The following is a 14,949-nucleotide window of genomic DNA, read 5'->3' on the forward strand; positions in this document are numbered from 1 at the left end:
GCGAGTTCGAGTCCCGCTCAAAGTTCTTTTTCCAGAATTGATAATTTGTCTGCACGGCACTACAATATTTACCTTGTAATTAATTCACAGAAGCTAAAATCCATCATTTTCGATTTATTAGTCGTCATTGTGAAATATGACATTCAATTTGCTAATTATTACTTGATGCTGCCTTAATCCAAATTGAGAAATAACACCATATAAAAATTATTATATTTTAATGTTTCATTGAATAATCCATCATGACAAAAATAACAGTTCATAAATTACTATATACTTTAAAAAAAATAAAGAAACAATTTTAATGGGAGACTAATTAACGGATAATGAAAAATCTGCGCAATATTTCCCTATTCCAAAAGTTTATATAGTACACATAAACACCATTTCCGCTCAAGTAATATTTTTCTTTAATGAAAGAACAAGGAATGGAAGTGAAAGCCTTAAAAAGGATATGAAACATTTTAATATTGCTAGCTATTAAACGTGGTATGCTAATAGTTCAATGAAATGCTCAATACTTTGCCACAAATTTTAAGATTGTATAAAGTTCAGTTTTTTGTTGAAAATGTGGCCCACCTACATATACTGCCATTTGTTTCAAACTAATTTCAATTCTTGTTCTTATTTTATGGTGTTTATATGACAAAGTTATTTCCTGCATAATCGAATAAATTTTCTGAAATCAATACATTCAAGGGATGATTCAATGCGCCTAAATTATTTTTTGATATATCACAATATATGAAATTGTTTTACAATAAATATAATCAATTTCGATGATAAAATATATATGTACAAAGAATTAATGCTTATTTACAATTTCAACTGAAGTAATTATATAATAAAATTTGTCCAAATACATTTTTTTTGTGCAAAATATTTCATCTAATAAAGATGCAATAATTTATGTATATCATAAAAAATTCATCTGATAAAACATCTTCAGAAATTGTTATTTGGAAGGATGTAGTCATCAATATCATCTACACAATCGAAAAATAATACAGGCAGGCATTTGCATGTTAAAGTCGTTTCTATCACTAATATTAACATAAATGAAATACAAACTCTCTAATATGAAAATACTTATTGCATTCCAATGGAAGAAAATAATTAGATGGTAGTTCATAATCGGGAGGGAATTAATAGTTACATAATAGTTTAGATAATCACTAAAAAACTAGGAGAAGTGACTTCAGTTTTATATTCTACAAGGTATTCTTTACAGGGAAGTACTGAGAACAAACAAGAGAAAATCTGTATAGGTATTCTGTGTAGGGGCACCTATTGACCGGTAATTTGTACATAAGGTGCAATGTATTAAAACCATATAAAGATATAGATATAAGCGCGAAAAAATTCAGAAAAATTTACAGCAATCACAAATATTTCATTAGATTGAAATACATTGGACTGGATACGTTAAAAGCTCAATTTTTAAATGAGTTGGTTAAGAATTTATTTGGTGATATATTAAGCATTCATGCATTTTTAAATATCAACCTCTGATTATGTTGTCATTCAAAGTTCCCGCCATTTATTCTAAACATTTTTACCGAAAGATTTTAAAATTTTTAATCTAATCAAAAAACAATGAGATATTTCTTGAACTCTTTTCGGTTGAATTCATTGATGTAGTGTTGTAAATTTCTTCATGAATCAATATATTTGCAAAATGGTGAAAAATATCAAAAAGGACCTCAGGATAAAGGGGGAAACCATCCAGGTAAACTATTCTGTTTAGAGATAATGATGCCACTTGATAGATTCTACCAATAATCTTTGAGAGGAAAAATTACCAGGATCCTTTCAAAATCAAGGCAAAATATATCCCATGATTGGGAACAATATCAAAAGACACCAAGTTGAAAAACGCTTTTTCTGAAATGGAAACTGCTATTTTTCCTCTATATTTTTCAGATGAAATTGATAACGACTCCTAAAATTAATATTAAATATAAATGAGAAAAGTCATCATTTATTAAAGCTTGATAGTAAAATCTGGAAGACTTGATACCATAAGTTGAATTTACTGTAAAGGCACCCATTGGCTTCTGGAATGTTCCAAATCAACAGCGGCTTTGACTTGAGCACAGACGTGAGCAACGTTGGCGCCAGCTGTTAGAACTGCCGTGATCAGATGACGATATTCCGCTTCTAGTTTTTGTCCATGATCGAACATCTCCTTGGCTGCTTTTCCTGTAAGTTTGTCCAAAGAGAACCTGCATAAAAAACACTAATCAGTAATAAAATCCTTATGATGATCAAAAGTCCTTCCATCTTTCAAAAATGTTAGACTATTATGCAGGGGGCCCAAATAAAACAATCAGTCTTCATTTGGAAGGGACATCATGTGATAACAAATTTGTGGGGGTACGACCATAACCTTCAACAAGGTAGCAACCCCTTCAAAATTATTATACGGTAATAGGTGACACATAACAGCAAATGTTTTGCAATTATAGATACAATACTTACATATATACAATACATACATATATGTACAATGGTGAAACCATTGACGGCGACGTTATATTACGTTTAAAAGCTGACATTTTCAAATTAAAAATTTAAACTTACAGTTTTTGAGATATGTACATATTTTGATTCTTATAAACTGGAGGGTCTTTGGAAATACCTAATAACTTTGAAATGAATGATTTTATTTGAATGAGATTTTGAGAGTGAATACTAGATGAACATAGGTAAGTACAGTCTTTTCAATAATCATTGAGAAGGGAGGGTGTCAAAATGGGACAATTCATTGATGACTTATTCAAACTTTAATATCGGGCTTATTCCGAATGGCACACCCTATATTTTATTTTTAGTTCTTAGATTGCGAACTTTATTATCTACAAAATGTTTTCTACCAAATGAGAAAATTGAATCTAGTGTGTACCATTTGGAATAACCCCAGTATTAACATTTGTGAGCCATCAATGAATTCTCATTTTGAACACACAGAAAAGTTCTCAATGATTCTCAAAAAGTCAATACTTACCTTTGTTCTTCTAGTAATCACCTTCAGAATCTTATTCAAATATATTTATTCATTTCCAAGTTATTAGGTTTTTCCAGGGGTAGGTTGAGAAACCTATGTGAGTGGTTCAGCTGCAGTTCTAGCGAATTATTTAGGAAAACTGCAAACAAATTTAAAATTTCCAGTATAATTTTCAATCTCCACGGAACAGAACCTGAATGAGAAGAAGGTTTTTTCAATATATCTTTTTTCATGAAAAATCGAATTATCATTTACCATAAAAAAATAACAAAGTTTCAAGCATATGAAACTTTCAACAAACTTGGGTTCATTTATTCCATGCAATCTGAATAGTCAATAAAAACAGGTGTTTTTGATAAGAAAAACGTATGTTTGGTCATTTACACTTTTTTGGTACACTCTTTGTATTTGCAAACAATTTGAGAATGTAGCTCTAATGGAGCCTAATGGTCTGTGTCGATAAAAAAAATCGGAAATGCCAGCGCATAGCTGTAATAGAACATCGCATCAATGGTGGAGTCAAACTTCAAGAAAATTGGTGGGCAATAGCGTCAAGAGAGAATATTATGAGTAATTTCTACTTGATAAGTCGAACTTCTATAACTCAAATATGTATATTAATATCTTGAACTGAATATTTGGCAACACATTCGATAAGTCGAATTTTTTGGGTCACCCCCTATTCACTATGATTTCAACCATTTGTTTGGTAATAGCGTAAATATATTAAAGCATAAAATCAGTTCAATTGATGTGTATTGGTTAATGAGTATACTTGTCAGTTGTTACTGGGAGGAAGAAATTCCTAATGCGTCTATTCAATACATCTTTTTATATTTCGTCGTCATAATTTCAAACTTTATCTCTTGATGAAAAATAGAGGCCTCTAATAAAAGTGGAAAGTGGTGAACGAAACAAAGATGAAACTACTACTACATTACAGATATGGGTCTGGCGTCATTCTTCGCGTTTAGCTGTAATATGACGTCATTCGAGAAAAAACGAATTAAAACAAATAGTACTTACCTAGTGTCCTTTAACTCCCTTATCTGCTTAGTACTTTTAAATTTCACCAGTAGTACAACTGTAGCAATATTCAATCTGTGCAAACGCTCAACACTGCTGACCGCAACATCCAACATACAATGACGTCTGTTGGCACAGACATTCTTAACACCCATTACACTAGTACATTCGAAAAAACTTCCTCTTCTCTTGTAATCAACAAGAAGGCCATCTGCTAATTCCCTATCAAGCAAAGCTTGTGAACAGCGTCTAGTTTCAGATGGTGCCTTTTGGAACTGATCAGGGAAATCAGAGACAAGTTTATCTACCACGCAATCTGCTAAGGGGCCCAATACTAAGACTGGACGAAATTCTGGTCTACCTAACCTTTCCACCCTCTGATAAGAACATAGAGATAAATCTTCAGAGTACCTGAAATTTAAAAAAATCAAATTGACACACTTGAAATAATAATATGAGGAGTTTTCGGAATACTACTCCGAGTTAACAACTCGATTCAAATTGGTCACGTGACGCAGTTGCAACATCTACCCGAAGTTTTTGTTCAGATTTGAACAAAAACAATCTTGACCTTAAAATATAATTCAAGAACTTTGAACTCATTAAAACATTGCTATTTTTCATTTTACTATTACTATACACTGTATATTTATTACTACAAATTGAGAAGAATTTTTGAATAGCTTGAATAGTTTTCGAAACTAGAGTAACATTCAATAGGTAGTTCTTGTGATGCAAGAATACAGGGTCGTCCAACGAAAACCTAACATCTCGATTTTCCCACTTTAAAATGGAAATGTGGAAAATCGCTCGGACCCGTCAATTTCTGATTCGAGGGGAAACAACTTTTTCGCTTTTTTCATCCTCATAACTTCAACACCCTAACAAGGGTGAGCACAACCCCTTGATTTTGAATAGGGATGAGGGGTGTTGCAATAACTAATGGGAAATGGTGGAAGGGTGGAAAAGATCAAATTATTTTTTGGGAAAAACGACTCTGCGCGAACAACAACGACTTTATTTAAGAACGACATCCTGGAAAAAAGGAATCCGCTGCTTACGTTGTGCTGGTTGGTGGTTGCTAAATTAAACGCGCATTGTCAATGTGAGACAATGGACGCGTTCAGCAGAAAGATCGGTAGCGTAAGTAGATGCTCCGCTACTGATAGGTATCAGTTTGGTAACGTTAGTATTGTCTGCTGGGCGGGTCGCTCCTTTTCTTGACAGCATTAACAGCAATGGGTTCTATGGGTCCTTATTGAAGGTTACGTCAAGATGAGAGACAATTTTCTGTTATAATATCGATTTTTATTTCCATGTTTGCTTACGGTATTATTACTTTTTTATTCTTCGATATAAGGGAAATTTATTCAGAGTAACATTTCAGAATGTTAATAAACGTATATGTTTCAGTTTCCACTATTGCTTCATTTGAAATTTAAATTTTTTCCCAAAATCACTGTCACAACTGTCACAAATGAGTTATGTCAGTTACTCAACATGTTAAAAAAAAGTAGCATAAAATACATTTGCTATCAAAGATGGCGACTGCTCCGTAGCATACGCTCAGTAGCGTAAACTGATAAAATGCGTTGAGCAGAAAATTCATAGAATATTGACAACTATTCCACAACTATTGATTCTGCTGAACGCTCCCACCATTGAGGAAGATAATCAAAGTTGTTTGAAATAGTATTACTTCCTTACACACTTCTCAATTTTTAGTATTGTATACATGTTCCACATGATTTGTAATTCTATAAATAAAAAGGTATTATTACTGGTCAAAATGAATGCTCCAAGCAAACATAGAGATTATCTCCTCATTGTCAACATAATCAATAAATTAATTGATTGTTTTAGTTCTATTTTTTTTTATGAATTTTTTGGCATCGATTGCAAAGGTCATTAGACATTATTACAAAAACAGGCGGAAACGCAAAATACAAGGTTAGAACATTTGGAGAGGCACTACAGGGATATCGAAAACCGTTAGAAATACAGGGTGGCTTAAATTACAGAAAAGTTGCGTTATTTAGTGATTAGCGACAGTGTGTAGGTGTTAACAGATCGAATGGTTCTCGAGATATCTCGAAAAAACAAAAAACGAGGTTTTCTTTTTTTTTCTGTATAACTCATTTGTTTCTGGAGATAACTTCACGAAATTCGGTTTGTAGCCATTATTCAATATAGAGATTCTAATGGTGTCGTCAGAGTTCTTTCGTTTTCCATTGTTTTAGAGACGCGATATTCAATTTTTTTCTTATACGCCATAAAAAATTTAGAATTCAACAATATATCACACTCTATAAAAATATCGTGTCTAGTTACGCAAATTTGAACTTCCTTTATATTATTTTGTTTGAGTAGTAGACTGGTGCCAAAACTATCAAATAACTTGTTAATTTGTTCAATTGTTTTGATATGTATATGTAAATCATCAATTAATTTTTATGAACTCTGAATCCTATTTGATAAGTAACGTCCAATCAATTATATAATCATGCTGATACCAACACCCTACATAGCGTACAACTGGCAATGTCTGTAGAAATTGTTCTACATAATTTAAAAAACTCAAGTGATGGTTTCGCATAACAACTCACATATCCGTTTGTCGCATTCTTCCCTGTATAGCAAATATTAAAATCTTAACATAAATACACGTTAGAGCCTTTAATAATATGATGTTATTCCACGAACTGCAAAATAGGCCCTTTCATTTCATCTTATAACGTTCAATTCTATTCACAATCAAATTATTAAATATATAAAAAAAAAATTTAATGCCTTCGTTATCGGACTCATATAAAATTTATGCAGAAATTACCATCCCGGTGCCAAACTTGAAAAACTGGCTAATTCCTTAGAGTCCCTAGATGATCCATTGCTTCCTTGACCCATACCTCTCTGATGATGTTTCTTCCTCCTGAAAAAGCTTCTCCTAGCAGAAGAAGTATTTGATGGTGATCTGCTCTCTAGATCTGCAGCACTTCTTCTGAGTAAAAGCTCTTCTTCAACTTTGTATTTTGAGGGTACAACTCCACAATGCTGCCTGTTGAATTTCATTGATTAACTTTTATATTTTTAATCATTACAATAGGATGAATAGTCAAGAAAAACATAGAAAAATGGAATATGTGTTTCAACATTAATATAGAGTACAGGGTGTGCCAAATTCGATCCTCACTGAAAGCATCTCGAGAACTATAAGATTTAGAGAAAGAATCTTCCAGGACCCCTGATCTCTTTTTTATTATTATTATTATTACAATAGAGAAGGGGGGAGGCCGAAGCCTATAACCCCACAAGAACTAAAAAGAAATTTCATGTATGAGATAGAATAAAAATAAAAAAAATCGTTGAAACACAAGTATAAAAAAATAAAACAAATTATGAAGAAAAGAGTTCATCAATCTGGTTCTTGAAGCTATTGACACGGAGACAATGTGGTCAGGCAAAGAGTTCCATCTGTCGAAGACTCTATTACATAGAAAGTGCTGTCTTGTGATGTCCGAAAAACTTCGTGGTAAAACTTCAACGGATGACCCCGCAGATTGTTGGTATTGATCGTGAAAAGGTTTCGTAGATTGCATCCGATGAAGCCGTGTAAAGCCCTAAAGGTCATGATGAGGTCACCTCGCTCGTGGCGCTCCATCATAAAAGGACGGAGAAACAACAATTTTCTCGAAATAATAAGATCACAGATATCTTGATTTTTATTGAGTTCCCTTTCCTTCTATAGCTCGTGTTTATTGTGTATACTGCAGTGCTATGATGTATATAGCACTACAGTATACACAATAAACACGAGCTATAGAATTGAAAGGTACTTAATGAAATGTTTGATCTGTTTAGTTTTTATAACTCAATTTTTTAACATGGTATGTACATAAATGTCTAAATATGTACATATTTACTTTCATAAAAGACATGTTAAATGCAACATAAAATATATCCCATTCTACATTCCACATTACACTGAATTTTGTAAAATATTTGAGAATAAAACTATTCTTTTTGTGATAATAACAGGCGTTAATACATATATACTTGTAAAACTGTTGGCTAACCAAAACAATTCGCATTTTAGACCGTCGTAACTCGTAATGCCGTGAAACCCCGATTTCGGAATATGCGGTTCAGATAATCGGGATTGTACTGTATTTCAAAAAAAGGATCGGGTTCCTTGAAGATTTTTTTCTCTTGGTCTAATACTTCTCAAGATGCTTCCAGTAAGCATCGAATTTGGGACACCCTGTACATTACAAAAATTTTCCGTCACTTATTTCTAATCAAACCTGATTGATCTTAAATTGGTATTTTGAAAATAATTGTGGTGTAATTTCACCATTCTGTGTAAAAAAACCCTCAACAGTGCGCAACTTAGAGCCAATTGAGGTGGTGGAAAGATAATTTGAAATTCTACCTGAGCATGTTGATTGGTGAGCCAATATGTAAAAGGCGTCTACGTTATTTACTGAATAAATCTGAGAAGGCAAGTTCCGGCACTTCCGGTTATACAAGAATTAAAAAAAAAAATTAAAAAAAAAACTTTTTTCATTTTATGTCTTAGATATTATCAAGATTTCCATTTTCAATTACTCTTTTCTAGAATTATTGCGTTAGTCTTCATAGTTTTCAAAATATTAAGGAAAAACCGAAAAAAAGAGATAATTTCCATAGTCACAATTACGTGAATTATTTTTACTGTGAATATCCTATGCGTATACTATTCAATATCGTGTATATCTTGAATTTGAAAAATATCATCACATGGTGTTTCAAATATTGTCCCAAAAATTGTGAACAAAATTTGATCATAACTTTCGATTTTCAAATTAGAACCCTATTTTTCGTGATTTCGTTGGATTCTACGGTGAAAAATAAGGGTAGTGTCCAAACATGATTATGCTCTCAAATTCAATAATTCGAGATTTTATGAATTTATGTTATACGTAGGGTCAATTTCATTCGATCTGTTTCCAAACGGACTAGCAATAATACTCAATGATCATAGAAATTTAAATATCTAATTACTTTACATGTGACAGGTGTTTTCATTATCACCTGCACTAATTCGATTTCACGAATTGAATTTCCGATATTCAAATAACAAAAATGTAAGCGGTGTAAGGTGCGGAAGGTTGATAGGTCACGTGACCACGGAGCAAGAGGTGCGTGCGTGTTTTGCCGAACGATGACGGAGCTAACGGTGCTGATATCGAAGAATTTTTGAATGTGTTTTGTGAAAAGAAAAAAACAATTTCGTCGATTGAAATTATTGGAGACGGTCAGACTAGATCTAATTTGTCTCCTCAGGATGTATTCTACATAATGTGTTCATCTTGAAAGAGTTGAAAGGAGATAATCCTGAGGATATTATTGATGAACCACTTAATGCAAGAGTTGGAAATTTTGTGGACATCGAAAATATGCATAATCAATCAGGGAACCAATTAGAGGAGAGTAAAAAGAATTTTATAATGTATTCTTTGAACATGGATGAAAGATTTCTTCGCTAGATACAATTATGTACTTTGTGAAATAAACCTTTATTTTTAATGAAAACATTCGTTTCCTAATTGCTCCCAACATATATGTACAAACATAAGAAAAAAACTATCAATAGATTTTGCATAATAAGCTTTCATAATTATTGTTTTTCCAAAATTCTCATATTCGTGTATGATGCTCAAAGACAACCAATGCATGTACCTATTTTCAAACCAATCCTTAATTTCTAATGTTTATTAGGTTCAAAGCTTGATACGATCTACCGGATTTTAAGAGAAATTTAATATAATCAAAAAAGGCATCAATTGTAATATCAGGAATGCCCGGTTTAGTCTCCTCTATAAAAATAAATTTATTTCTTATTGAGAAGCCTCCAATTTTTATTTGTATTTTCCTGAGTATAAAACTTATTTGTGTTCAATATAACCTCTCGAAATCAAAAATTCCTACCCCACAGAATTTGGCATACTTCTTTTCTTCATTTTTATGTTAATATTATTGGAATCTATGGTCCACAGTTCGCAACCCTTTCTCCGTCTACCTAGGCGGTGCGAAAGGTTAAGCACCGGTTTATTCGGTTGGCATTTATCGAACACAGAAAAGTGCAGACGGGGCGAAATGTGTGATTTGCCGAGCACTTAGGAAGCTTACGATGTGAATGGTGCGAACGGTGTGACATATACCGAACGCAGTAATTTTTTCGTTCCGCAATTTATCGTTCGAGACCAATCTCTCGGATCAAGATTCGAAAATCACAAAAATCATGACGAAATGATTGAGCGATTTGTTCAGGGACGAGCGGTCAAAAATTTAAGGCCTATTCTCTAAATTCTAAAATAACTTACCTATGTCCATCTGCATCTAAACGCCATGCTCGCCATTGTCCGGGAACGCCATTAAACATCGTGTTATCAACATAGAGGACGTCGTCTCTATTGCACTGTAACTGAGGTGGTTCTGTATGCTCATCTCCTGCTCTATCGAATCCACAACGCACGTACAAACTATCACCGGGTTTATCTTTGATCTCGTGATATCCTGAAATGCAAAATAATGCGATGTGTAATTCGACATTTAGCAATTCGAAGATGAAAACTCATCCAGTATCTATAAGACACGATTCGATAAATTTCCGTTAAAATTCTAACGAAATTAATTGTCAAAAACCATCCACACAAAATAAGACAATCGTAGTGTTTTCTAAGATGCATATCCATCGTAGTGTTTTCCGATAAGAATATCCCTCTATCCAACTACGCTATTACGAAAAATAAAAAAAAAATGATTCAACAACGCATTGAAATTGTTAAAATTCTCTACAAAAATGGTGAAGATTTCACAGTCACAGTTCGCAAAACTAAAGCACTGGGTTTTTCAGATTTATACCTACTTGATCTAGAGATACAGCGTTTACATTTGACATAATTCTCGATTCTTAGCGATGGACTGATTAGCTTTTGTTTTGCCAATTTTGAGAATATTAGTTAAGCTTCGTTATGTCCACTGTAGGTAGCACTATCAACAAATTAAGATTCTTGTTATTTATTATTTATGAGTTTTGTGCCATTATGTACCGGGGTTTTCACCATAATTTGACCCCCCCTTCAACTTTGTTACTGAAAGAGTTACAAAAAAATGTTTTCTACAAAAGTTTCACGAAATCGACTAGTGTTTTTTGAAATGATTTCACAAAATGAAAGATATACAGAGTGGACAACATATTGATTGCAACTTCATTTTTTCAAATGGAACACCTGTATATTTTTCTATATTTGACTAGCTCTTATTCCCCTGATTTCGAATATATAACATATGTTTGGCCTATCTCTCTTATTCTGAGTATCACAGAGTTTCAAATTTTAAGAACCACCTGGCAAGCTCAGTAATCAGTGGAAAGCTGCGATAATTCAAAATGCCTTATCTCGTTGGCAACGATATATGACATATATACGTTTGTCATTGAATGAAACTATCACAGATTACAGTGGTATCTGTAATCTGTGGAAACTATTCATTAAATATGCACTACACAGAAGCAAGCGGAAAAATTTGAAATATTTCCACTTTATGTGGAGAACAATAAAAATAAGAAATCTGCAAGGAGAGAATACATGGAGTTGCATCCAAATCATCCAATTCCAAGTGAATATTTCCCTCCTGTCAAAAATTCTATGTATGTGGAGAACAATTATCGAAAATTACAGCGAATATTTCCCTCCTGTCAAAAATTCTATGTATGTGGAGAACAATTATCGAAAATTACAGCGATAATTGCATTGTAGAAGCGAAACAGCACTTGCGATAATTGTTCTGTTCATAGATGCATAGTTTCTATGCGTCTTACACAGTTCGAATCTATGGCAATTCCATTCTAAATCAGTTTGACAAGTAATGTAACAGTTTATTCGGGAAATATTCCCCCGAATTACACTCGTGCATCAAAATGACCAGATAATTTCGCATTCCAGCGTGTTTTCTTTGAAAAACTGCATTCGGTCATTTTCAAAGAGCCCGACACCGAAGGTGTCGGGCTCTTTCTCCAAAAATGAACTCATGCAGTTTTTATGACAACACGCTGTCATGCAAAATCATCGGTAATTTTGATGCACTTGTGCAATTACTTACGAAAACACATTTATTAATACTTACAACCGTGTAAGAGACTCAAAAAATTAGCGTAAGGCGTAGCATCTTACGTAATGAAAATTAAGAACTGGACATATTGCTGTTTTTGTAACACAGTTCGAAGGGGGGTTCAATGTGAAAAACGTATGTCATATCGTTGCCAACGATTTAACTCAAAAAAGGACATTTTGAGTAATCGCAGCCTATCACTTGAAAACTAATTACTGAGCATGTCAGGTGGTTCTTAAAATGTGAAACTCTGTTGTACTCAGAATAAGAGAGATAGAGCAAACATATGTTATATAATCGAAGTCAGGGGAAAAACAGCTAGTCCAATATAGAAAAATATACAGAGTTCCATTTGAAAAAAATGAAGTTGCAATCAATATGTTGCCCACTCTGTATATTTTTCATTTTGTGAAATCATTTAATAAAAAACATGAAACTTTTGTAGGTAACATTTTTTTGTACCTCTTTTAGTAACAAATTCGAAAAATGGGTCAAATTATGGTGAAAACCCCGGTACATCCAATTTAGGAACATCCTGTATATCAGAGGTAATAAAATGGGAGAGACCTATGTCGAACAATGGACGCTAAGGGTTGTATGATGATGATGATGATGATGATGTATATCAGAAACACTCACTATCAATCCTATACTGAGCCAACACAGTCACTTTGTCGGCCGGTTTGGCAAGCTCGTATGCCGCTTCTTCTGCGGTAGCTGTCCTCAAATCGTTGCCATTGTATTCCAATATTTGATCCCCGGTCCTCAGTCCAGCGCGGTAAGCCACCGAGTCCGGTTGAACAGAATGAATGAAAATGCCAGAGGCGTTTCCTCCAACCAGAGAAATTCCCAGATTCGAGGTCTTCATCGTGTCCATATAGAGGTATCGAGGTTCGTCTATTCCGTTCGCGTTTCTAAGGACCGGCTGTCTACTGGGTAAAGAAATGGGATTGTGAGTACTCCTGACCAGACCTCCCGGCCCAATTGCACTCTTCCTGATCTCTTTTGGGGAATTGCAAGGTGTAGTTTCATTTTCATCCTCGTCTTCGTTGCAACTGGAATCCCCTGCAATTATTGACCATCAGAAAAATCACTTCCAGCATTTAATTTAAAGGAAATTATTTATTGAAGATGGAATCCAGTCGAAGCAATCAAAAAAGAAGGTACAGAATGCAATCCCTAGTTTCGAAAAATCAAAAACCACAGACGTGATATTTTGCGTATTCCAATTCGCATTCATATTAGTCTAAAAGCCAGTGGACGGCAGACCACACATATTTTAGGAAAGCCCAAAATTTTCTCAGTGAGTCTGTTGTACCATAGTATAAGAAATCTATTTCTTATACTATGGTTGTATCATCGAGATATAATAGAGAGACGACATCAAGTGACCACTTCACCATTTTGGCTGTAGATCTCGGTCAACTTTTAACCAATAACATTTCATAGTAGTGAACAGATCCGAATTCACAATTTTTGCATATATGCATATCCATACTCTAAATATATTGAAATTTATATGGCAGGATATGTTGTATATTATTTGAAACAAAAACTTGTTTGTGAACAATGCTTGGACTGCTTAAAAAGTGATGAACACGGTTTATTTTTGTATTCCTTCGTGAAAGTTTACTTAATCCGTCCCTGATCTTTTACCAATTTTAGTAATAGAATTAGCCCAGCCTACTGGTCACTTTTTTTCTAGCACGATAACAGCTCGTAGCGTCTCCTTCTATTCTATCTCGAAGGGTTGTACCTACCGACCATGAAATGAGGGTTAGCTAAGCGCGGTTGCCGTGGTCTCAGCTGTAGTGAAGAGCGACACGAGGGAAAATTTCATGAAAAAAAAAACATATTTTAGTCAAAATACACTCCCATAGCTATTCAAAAACGAAACGGCAGACGATTATCGAGGTGGCGAAGTGGTGGCAGGAATTTTCAAAATAAAAAAAAATTTTAAACGTATTTTCGATTATCTGGAAAATGATACATTCCATTAAAAAAATCAGGAGACATTTTTTTTTCAGTAAAACCCTGTTGATTTCAGAAATGAAATAATTTACCCTAAAAAATGACAGTGGTGTAGATTTTCATATGAAAAGGATCATCGCACCCCTATATCTACGCCACTGGATAATTTTGGACGAAGACACTCTCCTTATTCGAAACATCACATTATCTAGACCTCAAAACTTAAAAATCAAAATAATGAATGTAATAATACCAGAGTTATAAGTAAAAAACTATTTTTTTTTTAAACTTTAACTCCCTGTATCTCTAAAACGAAGCTTGTTAGGATATATGTTTATATAGGGCGAGTTCGGAAAGTCAGTGCTGTTGAATGCGCTGAAAGAAATGCGCTTGACAGCGCTGAACCAGCAAAATGCTGGAGAAAGAGAGCTGCATTCTATACTGAATTATAGATTTAGGTTGTGTTCACCAACGCTTTTTCAACGAAATAATGTTTTTAATGTCTGTAAATTAATATAAGAAAACTAATTGTCTGCAGATCGTGATGTTATTTTCTTATGCTATTTCAAAGGCAGTTCAAATGAATAATTAGATTAATCTAATTTATTTCCTCACATAAAAGTACCTTTCTTTATTGCCTCAAAAAGAAAATACATAATTATTTGAAAAATATATTTTTTTATTGTTTTGTGAAATCAATTTCCTTGAACAATCTTTTCATACAACAATATTTGTTCGGGAAATATTCTTTCAATAACTATTAATAAAAAATAACAAACATCATTATTAATAAT

The 14,949-nt window shown here is 33.4% G+C and overlaps 1 protein-coding gene across 1 annotated transcript in view; it reads right to left on the minus strand.

The window, feature by feature from the left end:
* Nucleotides 1-201: 201 nt before the first annotated feature.
* Nucleotides 202-14,949, minus strand: part of LOC123682872 (disks large homolog 5) — a 31,288-nt gene continuing 16,540 nt past the window's right edge. The window contains exons 4-8 of the mRNA XM_045621680.1: nucleotides 12,824-13,249; nucleotides 10,396-10,588; nucleotides 6,864-7,088; nucleotides 4,034-4,444; nucleotides 202-2,225 (exon numbers count right to left, since the gene is read on the minus strand). Coding sequence (XP_045477636.1) covers nucleotides 2,033-2,225; nucleotides 4,034-4,444; nucleotides 6,864-7,088; nucleotides 10,396-10,588; nucleotides 12,824-13,249 — 1,448 coding nt within the window. The 3' untranslated portion in view covers nucleotides 202-2,032. The remainder of the gene's footprint in view (nucleotides 2,226-4,033; nucleotides 4,445-6,863; nucleotides 7,089-10,395; nucleotides 10,589-12,823; nucleotides 13,250-14,949) is intronic.

Source organism: Harmonia axyridis, chromosome 6, assembly GCF_914767665.1.
Source record: "Harmonia axyridis chromosome 6, icHarAxyr1.1, whole genome shotgun sequence".
In the NCBI taxonomy this organism is placed as follows: domain Eukaryota; kingdom Metazoa; phylum Arthropoda; class Insecta; order Coleoptera; family Coccinellidae; genus Harmonia; species Harmonia axyridis.